A 14,368-nucleotide genomic window follows, 5' to 3' on the forward strand; every position below is an offset into this window, starting at 1 on the left:
TTCCCATATAATGTAAATGTAAAGTGTTGGTCCCAAGTTTTATGAGCTGAAATAAAAGATGAAAGAAAATGTCCAGACGCACAAAAAGCTTATTTCTCTCAGATTTCTTGCCCACATTTGTTTACATCCCTGTTAGTGAGCATATCTCCTTTATCAAGATAATCCATCCACCTGACAGGTGTGGCATATCAAGACAGCATGATCATGACACAGGTGCACCTTGTGCTGGTGTAACAGTATAGCTTCCGTCCCTCTCCTCGCCCCGAACCAGGGACCCTCTGCACACATCAACAACTGCCTCCCACGAAGCATCGTTACCCATCGCTCCACAAAAGCCATCCAAGGGAAACAACTACTTCGAGGTCTCAGAGCGAGTGATGTCACCGATTGAAACACTACTAGCTTGCACACCGCTAACTAGCTAGCCATTTCACACCGGTGTCGTAACCGACGTCAGTGGGCAAATGTTAACCTTCGATGGACACAGGCATGCTGGAGAAGTGTGCTATTCACGGATTAATACCGGTTTCAACTGTACAGGGCAAATGGCAGACGCGTGCATGGTGTCGTGTGGGTGAGCGTTGTGAACAGAGTGTCCCATGGTGGCGGTGGGGTTATGGTATTGGCAGGCATTAGCTACAGACAACAAACACAATTGCATTTTATCGATTGCAATTTGAATGCACAGAGATACCGTTATTCTGAGGCCCATTGTCGTCCATTCGTCTGCCGCCATCACCTCATATTTCAGCATTATAATGCACGGCCCCATGTCGCAAGGATGTGTACACAAGTCCTGGAAGCTGAAAATGTCCCAGTTCTTCAGTGGACTGGGATACTCTGGATCAAATTGTATGACAGCGTGTTCCAGTTCCCGCGAATATCCCGGAACTTCACACCTCCATTTAAGAGGGGTGGGACAACATTCCACAGGCCACAATCAACAGCCTGATCAACACTATGCGAAGGAGATGTGTCACGCTGCATGAGGCAAATGGTCACACCAGATACTGACTGGTTTTCTGATCCACGCCCCCACCCTTTTTTTAAGGTATCTGTGACCAACAGATGCATGTCTGTATTCCCAGTCATGTGAATATAGATCAGGGCCTAATCAATTTCTTTCAATTGACTGATTTACTTATTTGAACTGTAACTCAGTAAAATCTTTGAAATTGTCGCATGTTTCATTTATAATTTTGTTCAGTGTATTTACAGTGCCTTTGGAGTGATAAGGACACCATCACTGGATTGCTCCTAGGCAGACATGATTCCTAGCAGGTGCCCCTGAATCACATATCACCATAGAAACACCATCAATCATTTTTGGAGGTGGGTGTTGATCCGAAACTTTGAGTCAGAAGCTGTTATTGTTTTATTTCTTTGACGTGTAGTAATTCACAGAGAGGTATGTGATGTTCCAGCGGATGTGTTGGTTATTATGGCCAGTGTTGGTTTATAATGTTGGTACAGGCTTGATACAGGCGTTGCTATGGTTTCAAGATTCAGCCCTCATGGTTACGCTCCCAACCCCCACTCAGAAAGTGGTGTTGGGCCCACATTAAAAGACATGTTTACATTCTTTACCCTGTGTCATCTCTACACACTCATACCAATGGAATTGACAGGAAAAGGCAGGTGTGTGTTTTAATTGTTTCCCCCAAACCCCTCTGACCCTTAGAATATAGAAACTGATGTTGTCTTTTGTTCTTGTTTCATAGCAATCATTATCTCTCTCAGAAAAGTATGACACAATACTAATATCTGGCCTGGTGATATCATCAAGTAAGCCACAGACCTCCCACAATCTAACATTCCAAACTGACCATGACATTGCTCAGTTAATATTGCAATGGAATATTTCCTATCTTTCATTTGAGACATTATTTAACTCGAGTCTACGTGCTGTTATCTTTCAGTGTGCTTGTCTATGCTACCCTGTCTGTGGTTTCCTTCATGCAAATAATATCAAGGGGTTTTTATTGGGTGCAGACAGATTAGTAATTGTGCAGATACTCAGATACTGTATGGTATTGACTGATATGTTGCACTCAAATGCAGACGTCTCGTTTTACAAGTAAAATAAGTGTCAAAGATAGTGACTGCCCACCGATGTCTACCCATGTCTGGTGGATTATTCCACTTTGTTTAGTCACTTAGTTTTGTCACCGACTCGCTCTTTCTCTTTGTCTGTCTCTATGTCTGTGACCTGTTTTAATGAAGGGAGGTGATGATGATTGTGCCATCAGAGAGAGAGACAGAGAGAGAGAGAGACAGAGAGAGAGAGAGAGAGGAATGCAGGTCAGCTGATTAACACATTCTTTCTGCTTTAAGGTATTCCAAGGAATCCGCTCTGTGTTTGTCATCTCACCGCCCTGCATTCCTCTCTCTCTCTCTCTCTCTCTCTCTGTCTCTCTGTCTCTCTCTGTCTCTCTCTCTCTCTTTTCTCTCTCTCTCTCTCCCTCTCTTTCTCTCTCTCTCTCTTTCTCTCTCTTTCTCTCTCTCTCTCTCTCTCTCTCTCTCTCTCTGTATCTATCTCTATCTCTCTCTCTCTCTCTCTCTCTCTCTCTCTCTCTCTCTCTCTCTCTCTCTCTCTGTCTCACAGGCGGAAGTGGAAATGGATAAGACCACATTTTTACACTGTGACTGCGTCCCCCCCTCGTGTTGTCTAGAAAGAACAAGGGAGAGCGGGGTTTGTGGAGATGGAAGGGTGGGGGGTCTTTCTCCAGACCGGTTCCATCTCGCCAGTCCATGCAATGTTGGACAAATATTTGCTTTGGACAACATTTTTTTCCTAATGGAACAAATTGTTTCTGAAATGCCATTGTTTTGTCCATTGTGACATCACTTTTGCCTTTCCTCCATGGTCCCCCTCCCCCTTACAAAGACTGTATGTTCCTACAAAGTGTTTTTCCCTTATTGAAGAATGTTGTTTTCTGAGTTGAGGTTGAGGAGTGCACCTTTAGCTTGCCTTTGATGGTATAGCTATATCATGTCTGGCCAAACAGCAGCCTACTGCATTGCAGGCTTTTCCACATTGAACATAGGGGGAATTTACAGTAAAAAACACTAGCATATAAAACACTGTGATTACTGTGCCTGAACTGCTGTTGACATTCTGCAGGGAATAGTTTCAACATTTGGCTGCGTGGGTAACAGAGATAGGAGGTTTCAATATCCAAATGCTACTTATGGGAAATAGAGGAGGTGTCAGTATCCAAATGTCACTGACCACAGGTGAACTTGTTGCAGCTGATGCTATTTGCTGTACTCAACAACACTTTGTAAAATATTTCTATTTTAGATGCTTAGCTTAAGACTATAGCATTGGAGTATGGCATCACATAGCCTACCCCTCTGAACCTCACAACATAATGTTTTACTTTGTGGATGAATGAACATACCTATATTCCACTCTAATCAACAGTATTCATAGCAGTAATCCTTTAAACTATGGATTTACATGCATTATCTGTTGGTACTCCTTTATCTGATACACGTAGTGCTTTCACTTCCACTGCCTGATCATGTGTTGCTGGAATTTACCACTGAATCACATAGTCTTCCTTCACGACTGATCGGAACAGGACTACCCAGGACGATTTGCATGACTTTACTAGTATTTTGTCTATCTAGATTGATACTCCACTCTACAGCTCTCTTGTGAGAGTGGAAGGACTGCGTGATTGACCATGCAAATGGGCGGAAGGATGTGTGTGTGTGTGTGTGTGTGTGTGTGTGTGTGTGTGTGTGTGTGTGTGTGTGTATATGTGTGTGTGTGTGTGGGCCCCATGGGGGTCATGTGGCGTGTTCTACATGATCTCTGTATCAGGGGTCATGTCACACGTGTGTCAAATTGACGACACAGATAGCGTGTGTCAGAGGGGTCGTCCCGGATGCGTCTGGCTATGACCTCTCTGTTCCATGGGGGCTGCTCCCTCTGCTGTGAACATCACCAGCCCTGAGGACCTGTAGTGGCAGCATGCAAAACAACAGTCCCCATCATCAGACACTATCTTTACAGCCTTTCCTTTTACTGATGACACCAGGTCTTCACTCCGCCTACAGGTTTCCCTCTCCTGCCTGCCTTATGTTTGGAAAAATCCAAAGCATTCCCAGATTCCAAGCCTTTTCTGGTGATTTCCTGTCTCTGTCTCTGTCAATGACAATGACCTCCATACTCCATAAAGGTTAAAACAACTACCCAATAGCAGCTCATTCCTTTTCCGTCTCTCTTCCTGTTGCCTGGAATGTGTCAAGAGTGAGAGGCAGGCAGGCAGTTGCTGAACGGTGATCATTGTGTAACAACATGGGCAGTGGGCGTGGTTAGGTAGGTGACATCACAAAGTGATGGGTATAAGTAGCGGGGCCAGAGGACACTGCAGCACAAAGCACCTGTTGCCTCTCTCTCGCTCTTTATTGGCATCACTCAGGACTGTAAAGCTGTAGGTACTATTACTGTTAACTCTACCAGTGTGTGTACTCTACTGTTTTGTGGAATCTTGGATATTATTGCATCCTGCGTCTTCAGAGATACTCTACCAGAGAATAACTATGGCTCTATCACTGAACTCCATCCTGGCTCTCACCATCATCACACTCTGTGTGCTCCTGCAGGGGGGTAAGCTGTCTTATCTATAACTTTCTATTAAACATTTATATCACTTTGTTGAAAACCTATTAGAAGGACTACGGGTGGTACGTTACAATGCGGATTTGTATTCTTTAGTCATAAAAATGACTGACAGTGTGTATACGTTTTATTATGCAAGCGTTACATTATTTTCATGAGGCTATTAAATGGAGTGTGAGGGGTCAGAGTTCATTTGAGTTTTCAGGGTTGGGTGAGGTGATGGGGCTGGGAGATCCAGAATAACATGATACAACCCAGAATGACAAAATACGTTTTATTGTCACACCGGATAGGTGCAGTGAAATGTGTTGTTTTACAGGGTCAGCCATAGTAGTACGGCACCACTGGAGCAAATTAGGGTTAAGTGCCTTGCTCAAGGGCACATTAGTAATAGATATTTCACCTTGTCGGCTCAAGTATTCAAACCTGCAACCTTTCAGTTACTGGCTCAATGCACTAACCTCTAGGCCACTTCCACCCTGATGCTAAAAGTCCTGCTGCACCATGTATTCGTAGTATTGTTATTACTTGGTTTCCCTCTCAGAATGACAGCTCAGTTAATCCCTGCTCTGGCAGGTGTACTGAGAGGTGGGTGGCTAATGGCAATGCTGTAAAGTTTCTGCATGGCACATGCAGTTCCCCTTACAGAGATATAATACAAAGACAGACCCTGCTAGGCTGTAATCACACTCTCAATGATAAGTTACAGATTATATTGGCACGGTTCAACTCCTATCACTTCATTTGACTGAAAACAACTCAGTCTTTGTTTGGCTTGGATAACATTTCATAACATATTAGTTATAAGTCAAAGTCCAAATGTGTTTGACAAGACCTGATGCATAGGAGAACGGGATGGCAGTTAGCCTACATGTACTTTTCTCTATCAGTGAAAAGAGATTTTGATTAGGATGTGGTTACTGTGTATTTGCTCGGTGCTGATTGCCAAATTGCACAGCCATCTGGTGATTCTGCTGAGTTATAACCAGGCTCTTAACCAATGATCATTTCTGTTTCTATAGGTTTTGGGCTCCCTGTATCCAGCCAGCCTGAGCTCCCTGCCCAATCCCCGTCCCAGAAGATCCCACACCACACCAGGGTTAAACGATGCTCCTGCAGTAACTGGCTGGACAATGAATGCATCTACTTCTGTCACCTGGACATCATTTGGGTCAACACTCCCAATAAGGTTATCCCCTATGGTATTGGCAGCCCCCTGTCCCGACGTCGCCGCTCCACCGGGCGATGTGAATGTGCCCACCCAGCCGACAGGACCTGCTCCGGATTCTGCCACAACAGGTGAGCTCACCTTCAAGAGACAAGGAACTTCTACCCTCCTTCCCGCCCTCATCCTCCCCTATTCCTTCCCCTCCCTACCTCCCTGCTAGATACCAGATTGTATCAAGCCAGTGACTATCTGTGTCGGTCAGTCGTTTCGGACCAGCCTGTATCAGGATGTATCAGGGCTGCTTGTGGATGAGATGCATGGAGGAGGCGTATTGTCTTTAGTTGTGTAACTAGCGATGGGGGTGAAGGGAGGATGGGGGAAGGGTCTGCATGTTCTGGAGGCTTAGAGCCCCTTTACAGACAAGTCCATTAGTCATGACACTACTTTTGGAATGTTTTACCGGCGGGTATGTCTGTTGTATTGCCACAGTTATTGCTGTTATGACATACCAAGGTTGAGGATTAGCCTGTGTTTCTCGACAAGGCTTTATCCTGCTCTGTGAAAAGTCATTGAGAACAGGCAGTACTGACATTACTGGGTTGAAATCCATAGCCACTCGTCTGTCACCACTAGCATTGTAGAATTCCGTCGTACAGAATCCAGTCCCATGGCCCTTAAGGAGTAGTCTAAATAATGTTATCTTGGTTTGCTTTCATTTTGACATGGTTATTCTTTCTGTCTTCAGCTCAGAGAACCCCAGATTCGTAGTGGTAGGCCACTCAGACCAGACCCTGGACCAGACTGTTAGCAGTCCAGACACAACCAGCAACGACCTACTGACCTCTCTCAGGTAAGAGAAAAACAAGATACAATAACAACCTCTTAGGATCAGTTTCTCAGACCTAGGTTAATCTTATTGCTGGACTAAAAAGCATGTCCTATGGAGATTCTCCATTGAGGATGTCTTTCAGGCCAGGAGTATTGGCCCATAGAGCGATCCCACGAACATTCAGCAAGTGTTTTTGTGTTATTGAAAAGACAACATGGAATCTTTATCTTAGCCTGATGTTTCTCTCTTTGTTCTTCACAGAAACATGTTTCGATCCAACATGGCTGCCATAGAGAAAGGTTCTCCCTCCAGGAAGAAGAATGCCTCCAGAGTCAACAGACTGAACATCGGGTAGATGAGGAGGAGGGAAGAAGAGGAGCTTGAATAGCTCCAGAGCATTCGAACAAAGACCTCCTGGAGGAGTCTAGGGAGTCCTCCCCCGGGAAGACAGAGAGGTCCTGAGAGGAGAGGCCCTGAGAAGAGGGCAAAGATGGAACACTTCCCAATGGCTGCCTGCTGATTGTTGTATACCACACAGTGGACTGGATATGGACATTATCTGGATATGAGTCTTGGACTAATCTAGCTAAGAGTCTGGCTTAGAAGACTAGGGAGGTTTAAGTGTGTCCTCTGTGAACTGTGACAGTCTGGACTAGAATGGTTACTGACTGTTTGCTGGGCATGGGTTGTCATCATGTTCTAAACATAAATACACTTCCTGTGTCTGAGCACATGAAATGGGTGGATGCAAGCCAAGGCATTCTGGAGTGATGTTTGCCTATGTTTACTTTACAGGCTTACTTCATTAGTGCCTTGAAAATATTGACCACTATTGTCATTTGGATTTTGATCCTTACTTTACCTGTCGCACGACATCTACTATATCATAGAATTAAAATCAAGAAATAATCCTCTGTATCAGAGATGAATTGCCGGTTTATAGTGATTGCCGTGCACACATTAAAATGACTTGAAATACATTTGACACATGAAGGACATGACTTTAAGGGACAGGGAATTACTATACACACAGCCTTCCTGTAGCAGCAGATAAAAGCAGGTCTATTGTGATGGCGGAAATATTTATTGCATACTGTAGCCACTGTTGATTGTTTTGATTGTAGACAGAGTGAAGGCAGCAGGTTTCAATAGGTCTGCTCCTTGCCAAATATGCAGTGATTGTTTTTCTGCTTGCAACAAATGTCCATTAAATGTCAATGTCATTACCCATTAGGAAATTATGACACTGCACTTTTGTTCTAATGCCTTCAAAGGAATGTGTTTTTATGTCCAGTAGGCTTTAGATGGGTTGGGCTGATAGCTGAACTCCAGCCACTGTCTGACCACAAGGCATTTACTGGAAACACTACATCAAAAAACAAGCCTTCCACTGATGTTGAAGTCCAATATCACAATGCCGTATATTTATGATATTATTATTTATTTATTTGTTTGTGTGTGGTTTTCTAAATTTGTTTATCAAAATGCTGGACTGTGCTTTTGTTTTATGAACAGTTGTTATCCCTAGAAGGACAATTCACCCTCAATAGTCTATTTAGCAGTCAAGGACACCATAGGAAATGTTTACCCATGAATTGTTCTATTCCAAGCTATTCATATTATCTACTGTACACGTACAAAACGCTGAAATTATTTATTTAACTTATTTGTGGGGTATATTTATATATTTGTGTTGTGTGAGTTTATCACTTTTAATATGTGAGGAAATAAATACTCAAATGAATGCTGTTGCTTTGTTTGATTATTTCAAAATGACAATTGATCCTTGTTTCAAGTTGCATTGTCCAGTGCACAAGTACAGGGAAAGGCCTTTCTTGCAAGCTCGTTCCCAGAAATGCAGTCGTCAATATCAGTAGTACTATTTAAAAAAAGTAAAGAATAACAAAAACACACGAGAAATAGAAATAACGCAAGAAAGTAAATAAGTTATATACATGGTCAGTTCCAGGGTCAGTGCCAATACCATATTTACAATGTTCAGGGATACTGGAGTGGTAGATATGTATTGGGGGAAGTTGACTAGGCATCCGGATATACAGTATGATAAACAGAACAGCAGTGGTGTATATGATGATTGTATGGGAGTGTGTGTGGTGTGTATGTGTGCGTGTACTTGTTTTCCTACATTATCAGGACCCCGAAGTCCTAACATTTAACCAAAATGTCCTGAAAAGGTAGGAAAACAAGAACTTTGGTTAAGGGTTAGGGTTTTTTAGGGGTTAGGGTTAGGGAAGGGGTAGGTTTGGGGAAAATAGGATTTTTAGTGGTCAACATTTTTACCCTCCTAAAAGTCCTGAAATGTCACAAAAACAAAGCTGAGTGAGTGAGTGTATTGAGTGTGCATAGAATAGGTGCAAGAAAATTAAATAAATAAATAGAAGGGTCAATGCAGATAGTCAATGTAGACATTTAGCAGTCTAATGGCTTGGGGATGGAAGATGTTCAGGAGCCTGTTGATGTCAGACTTGTTGCTCCTTACTGCTTGCCGTCCTGAAGCAGAAAGAACAGTCTATGTCTCGGGTTGCAGGGAGCTCGGCCCCAGTGATTTAAATAGATTTATTTAAACTTTATTTAACAAAACAAGTCAGTTAAGAACAAATTCTTATTTACAATGATGGGCTACCCTGATCAAAACCTAACCCGGACGACGCTGGGCCAATTGTGTGCCGCCCTATGGGACTCCCAATCACGGCCGGTTGTGATACAGCCCAGGATCGAACCAGGGTCTGTAGTGATGCCTCTAGCACAGATGCAGTGCCTTAGACTGCTGCACCACTCGGGAGCCAAAATGTATTGTGGTATTAATATTTCCCCCCAAATCTACCAGATTTCAATACCAGGAATAATTCAAATTTATGCCAAGAGTCCCTGGAAATAGTGCAAACATCGGAAGTGCCCATTACAATTGTCTTAAACCGAGATGTGGTCACTCAGGGTTCTCCCAAAATAAGATTGATAATTTTTGATCGCCAATGACATTATTTCCAATTGCCAAACAGGCAGTTCATCAATTCTGTGTTAACATGTTCCTCAATTAATTCAGTGCATTTCATACCCCAACTAGGCTATAGCGTTGTCGAATCATACGAACGTTTTAACGGCAGTCAAACAAACTTCCAATGAGTTGCTAAGCTTGCTAGATGACCTCCAACGAATGACAGAATATCTCCTATTTGGCAAAATCGAGTTGACTACACAGATAGCAGATCAGTTCATGGCCATCAAGGAGATGAAGAGCAGAAATTGCTTAAATATCAAGGTACAGTATCTTAATGGGGAGAAACTCAGTTTAGAAAAATATCCATAGGCATATCTATTCTCATACCGTTTGTTGATCACACATTCTCTCCGGAAGCTCTCATAGGGGCAGCAATACGAGGCAGCACAGAGAAGTGGGTGAAATTGTATAGCGGTATTTTGACATGCATAGGCGAGACGTGCTTTGATAATGCAACCTATGGATTACAGAATTAAGTTAGGAATTTTCATGCGAGACAGGAGTCAGGATTTGGGGTTTCAGTGGAATTGGGATGATAGGAAAATAGCCTAGGCACTATATAAGGCTACTCCTACGTGAGTCAATAGATAGATAATACACTTGATTTAGGCTACATTATTGCATGCTAAATGTTTCTGATTAGTGATAGATGAGCAAACGATTAAATGATCTACCACTTCTCCAGCCAGAGATCAATTAACCAAATATACAGACAGTGAAACAAAACAAAATCACTTTGATTGATTATCAGACATGTCACAGGCTTTTGGTTGGGAGTAGGACGGGCTACTAAGCGAGTGAAGAGCGAAGTCCACTCGTATAACATGCAAGGAAAATGTTCTGATCAGCTTATATACGAGTAAACTAGAATACAGATGATCATTAGCACTCGCCTCAATTTAGCTAAAAATTCCACAGCCTAATTGTTACCAAATATCCAAAGGAGATTCAGTGAAAACAAAGATCTGACATTGATTGATTTATCTACAGGAGACCCCGGCGCTTATCTCAAAGCTCAAAGCGCTGTCCCAATCAAAACAGTGCTGAAATGATCATCTAGGTGACCACACACGACTATTGCTTGAAATTAGTATAATGGTTGTATATGACCTTCAGTATAAGCAAGAATTTGATACATGCCTTCAATTAGCCTTCTTTATTCCAATATTTTCATCATTCGGGTGATCATAACTAAGGTGAGTTTTTCTCTCTCTGCGCTTTTTCTAGGTCCAATGGCTGTTTCCTCATCTCCTCACTCCCCTGCCGCTTCTCAACACTATATTAAATCAATATATAGCCTTCTATTTTTATTGCAAATTTATGACGACTTTGTGTGAAGTAAATAAGCTGGGCTCAACGATTCCATGCCACAACCTGAATGGATAATGTGCTATTTTAATTTTGGTCAATCTGCTGCTACAGATGTTGTGTCTTTTGTGGAATTGCATTAGTGCTACATGGGGGAAAATGCTGTAACTTCCCGGGAAATGGGAAGAATGGTCACGGGACAGTCCCGGGATCCCGGTTGTCCAAACCACTCTCTGTAGCGTAATGCGATCGAGGGCAGTGCAGTTTCGATACCAAGCAGTGATGCAGCCAGTTAAGATGCTCTCAATGGTGCAACTGTAGAACATTTTGAGGATTTGAGGGCCCATGCCAGATGTTTTCAACCTCCTGAGGGGGAAGAGGCCCTGTTGCCTTCTGTGTGACTTTGTGTATGTGTGGACCATTTTAAGTTTGGACCCCAAAGAACTTGAAGCTTGAATCCCTCGACCCGCTCCACTGCAGCTCCATCGAGGTGGAGGGAGAGCAGCCTCCCCACATTGTCTGTAGTCCACGATCAGCTCCTTGGTCTTACTGACGTTGAGGGAGAGGTTGTTGTCCTGGCACCACCCTGCCATGTCACTGACCTCCTCACCTGTAGGCTGTCTCATTATGGCCGGTGATCAGGCCTACCGTCATTGTGTCGTCAGCAAACTTGATGCGGGTGTTGGAGTCGTGCGTGGCCACACAGATGTGGATGAATAGGGAGTACAGGAGTGGACTAGGCACACACCCCTGTGGCGCCCCCGTGTTGAGGGTCAGTGTGGTGGAGGTGATGTTACCTACCCTCACCACCTGGGGTCGGCTCGTAAGGAAATCAAGGATCCAGTTACAGAGGGGACTATGGTGTGGAACGCTGATCTGTAGTCAATTGACAGCATTTTAACATAGGTATCCCCTTATCTAGGTGGAGGACGGCAGTGTGCAGTGCAATTGAGACTGCGTTGTCTATGGATCTGTTGGTGTGGTATGCAAATTTGAGTGGTTCTAGGGTGTCTGGGTGACCTATGGTGACCAGCGAGCTGAGATAAGGGGGGACTTTACCTAGCAGGGTCTTGTAGATGACATGGAGCCAGTGGGTTTGGCGACGAGTATGAAGCGAGGGCCAGGCAACGAGAGTGTACAGGTCGCGATGGTTGGTAGTATATGGGGCTTTGGTGACAAAACGGATTGCACTGTGATAGATTGCATCCAATTTGTTGAGTAGGGTATTGGAGGCTATTTTGTAAATTACATCGCCGAAGACAAGGATTGGTAGGATGGTCAGTTTTACAAGGGTATGTTTGGCAGCATGAGTGAAGGATGCTTTGTTGCGAAATAGGAAGCCAATTCTAGATTTAACTTTGGATTGGAGATGTTTGATGTGGGTCTGGAAGGAGAGTTTACAGTCTAACCAGACACCTAGGTATTTGTAGTTGTCCACGTATTCTAAGTCAGAGCCATCCAGAGTAGTGGTGTTGGACAGGCGGGCAGGTGCAGTCAGCGATCGGTTGAAGAGCATGCATTTAGTTTTACTTGTATTTAAGAGCAATTGGAGGCCACGGAAGGAGAGTTGTATGGCATTGAAGCTTGCCTGGAGGGTTGTTAACACAGTGTCCAAAGAAGGGCCAGAAGTATACAGAATGATGTCGTCTGCGTAGAGGTGGATCAGAGACTCACCAGCAGCAAGACCGACATCATTGATGTATACAGAGAAGAGAGTCGGTCCAAGAATTGAACCCTGTGGCACCCCCATAGAGACTGCCAGAGGTCCGGACAGCAGACCCTCCGATTTGACACACTGATCTCTATCAGAGAAGTAGTTGGTGAACCAGGCGAGGCAATCATTTGAGAAACCAAGGCTGTCGAGTCTGCCGATGAGGATGTGGTGATTGACAGAGTCGAAAGCCTTGGCCAGATCAATGAATACGGCTGCAGTAATGTTTCTTATCAATGGTGGTTAAGATATCGTTTAGGACCTTGAGCGTGGCTGAGGTGCACCCATGACCAGTTCTGAAACCAGATTGCATAGCAGAGAAGGTATGGTGAGATTCGAAATGGTCGGTAATCTGTTTGTTGACTTGGCTTTCAAAGACCTTAGAAAGGCAGGGTAGAATAGATATAGGTCTGTAGCAGTTTGGGTCAAGAGTGCCCTCCCCCTTTGAAGAGGGGGATGACCACAGCTGCTTTCCAATCTTTGGGAATCTCAGACGACACGAAAGAGAGGTTGAACAGGCTAGTAATAGGGGTGGCAACAATTTCGGCAGATCATTTTTAGAAAGAAAGGGTCCAGATTGTCTAGCCCGGCTGATTTGCAGGGGTCCAGATTTGGCAGATCTTTCAGAACATCAGCTGACTGGATTTGGGAGAAGGGGAAATGGGGAAGGCTTGGGCGAGTTGCTGTGGGGGGTGCAGTGCTGTTGACTGGGGTAGGAGTAGCCAGGTGGAAAGCATGGCCAGCCGTAGAAAAATGCTTATTGAAATTCTCAATTATGGTGGATTTATCAGTGTTGACAGTGTTTCCTATCTTCAGTGCAGTGGGCAGCTGGGAGGAGGTGTTCTTATTCTCCATGGACTTTACAGTGTCCCAGAACTTTTTTGAGTTAGTGTTGCAGGAAGCAAATTTCTGCTTGAAAAAGCTAGCCTTGGCTTTTCTAACTGCCTGTGTATAATGGTTTCTAGCTTCTCTGAACATGTTTTTGTGTGGATGTTCAGAGAAGCTAGAAACCATTATACACAGGCAGTTAGAAAAGCCAAGGCTAGCTTTTTCAAGCAGAAATTTGCTTCCTGCAACACTAACTCAAAAAAGTTCTGGGACACTGGGACACTCTGGGACACTCTGGCGTTCTGCATGAGCATCGAACAGCCCCCGTTTTCACGGGGGCTGTTCGATGCTCATGCAGAACGCCAGAGGATGTTTTTGTGTTGGTTAAGGGCAGTCAGGTCTGGGGAGAACCAAGGGCTATATCTGTTCCTGGTTCTAAATTTCTTGAATGGGGCATGCTTATTTAAGATGGTTAGGAAGGCATTTAAAAAAAATACCCAGGCATCCTCTACTGACGGGATGATATCAATATCCTTCCAGGATACCCCGGCCGGGTCGATTAGAAAGGCCTGCTCGCTGAAGTGTTTCAGGGAGCGTTTGACAGTGATGATTAGAGGTCGTTTGACCGCTGACCCATTACGGATGCAGGCAATGAGGCAGTGATTGCTGAGATCTTGGTTGAAGACAGCAGAGGTGTATTTAGAGGGCAAGTTGATTAGGATGATATCTATGAGGGTGCCCGTGTTTAAGGCTTTGGGGAGGTACCTGGTAGGTTCATTGATAATTTGTGTGAGATTGAGGGCATCAAGCTTAGATTGTAAGATGGCTGGGGTGTTAAGCATGTTCCAGTTTAGGTCGCCTAGCAGCACGAG

At 44.1% G+C, this 14,368-nt stretch overlaps 1 protein-coding gene across 1 annotated transcript; it reads left to right on the plus strand.

Annotated features, from left to right (window-relative positions):
* The first annotated feature begins 4,400 nt into the window (after positions 1-4,400).
* LOC115132718 (endothelin-2-like) lies at positions 4,401-8,374 on the plus strand. Its single transcript, XM_029665443.2, has 4 exons — positions 4,401-4,621; positions 5,656-5,932; positions 6,547-6,651; positions 6,892-8,374. Exons 1-4 carry the CDS (start codon positions 4,555-4,557, stop codon positions 6,983-6,985), a joined length of 543 nt encoding a protein of 180 aa, XP_029521303.1. The 5' UTR covers positions 4,401-4,554; the 3' UTR covers positions 6,986-8,374.
* Positions 8,375-14,368: the final 5,994 nt, after the last annotated feature.

Source organism: Oncorhynchus nerka, linkage group LG7, assembly GCF_034236695.1.
Source record: "Oncorhynchus nerka isolate Pitt River linkage group LG7, Oner_Uvic_2.0, whole genome shotgun sequence".
Classification (NCBI taxonomy): Eukaryota; Metazoa; Chordata; class Actinopteri; order Salmoniformes; family Salmonidae; genus Oncorhynchus; species Oncorhynchus nerka.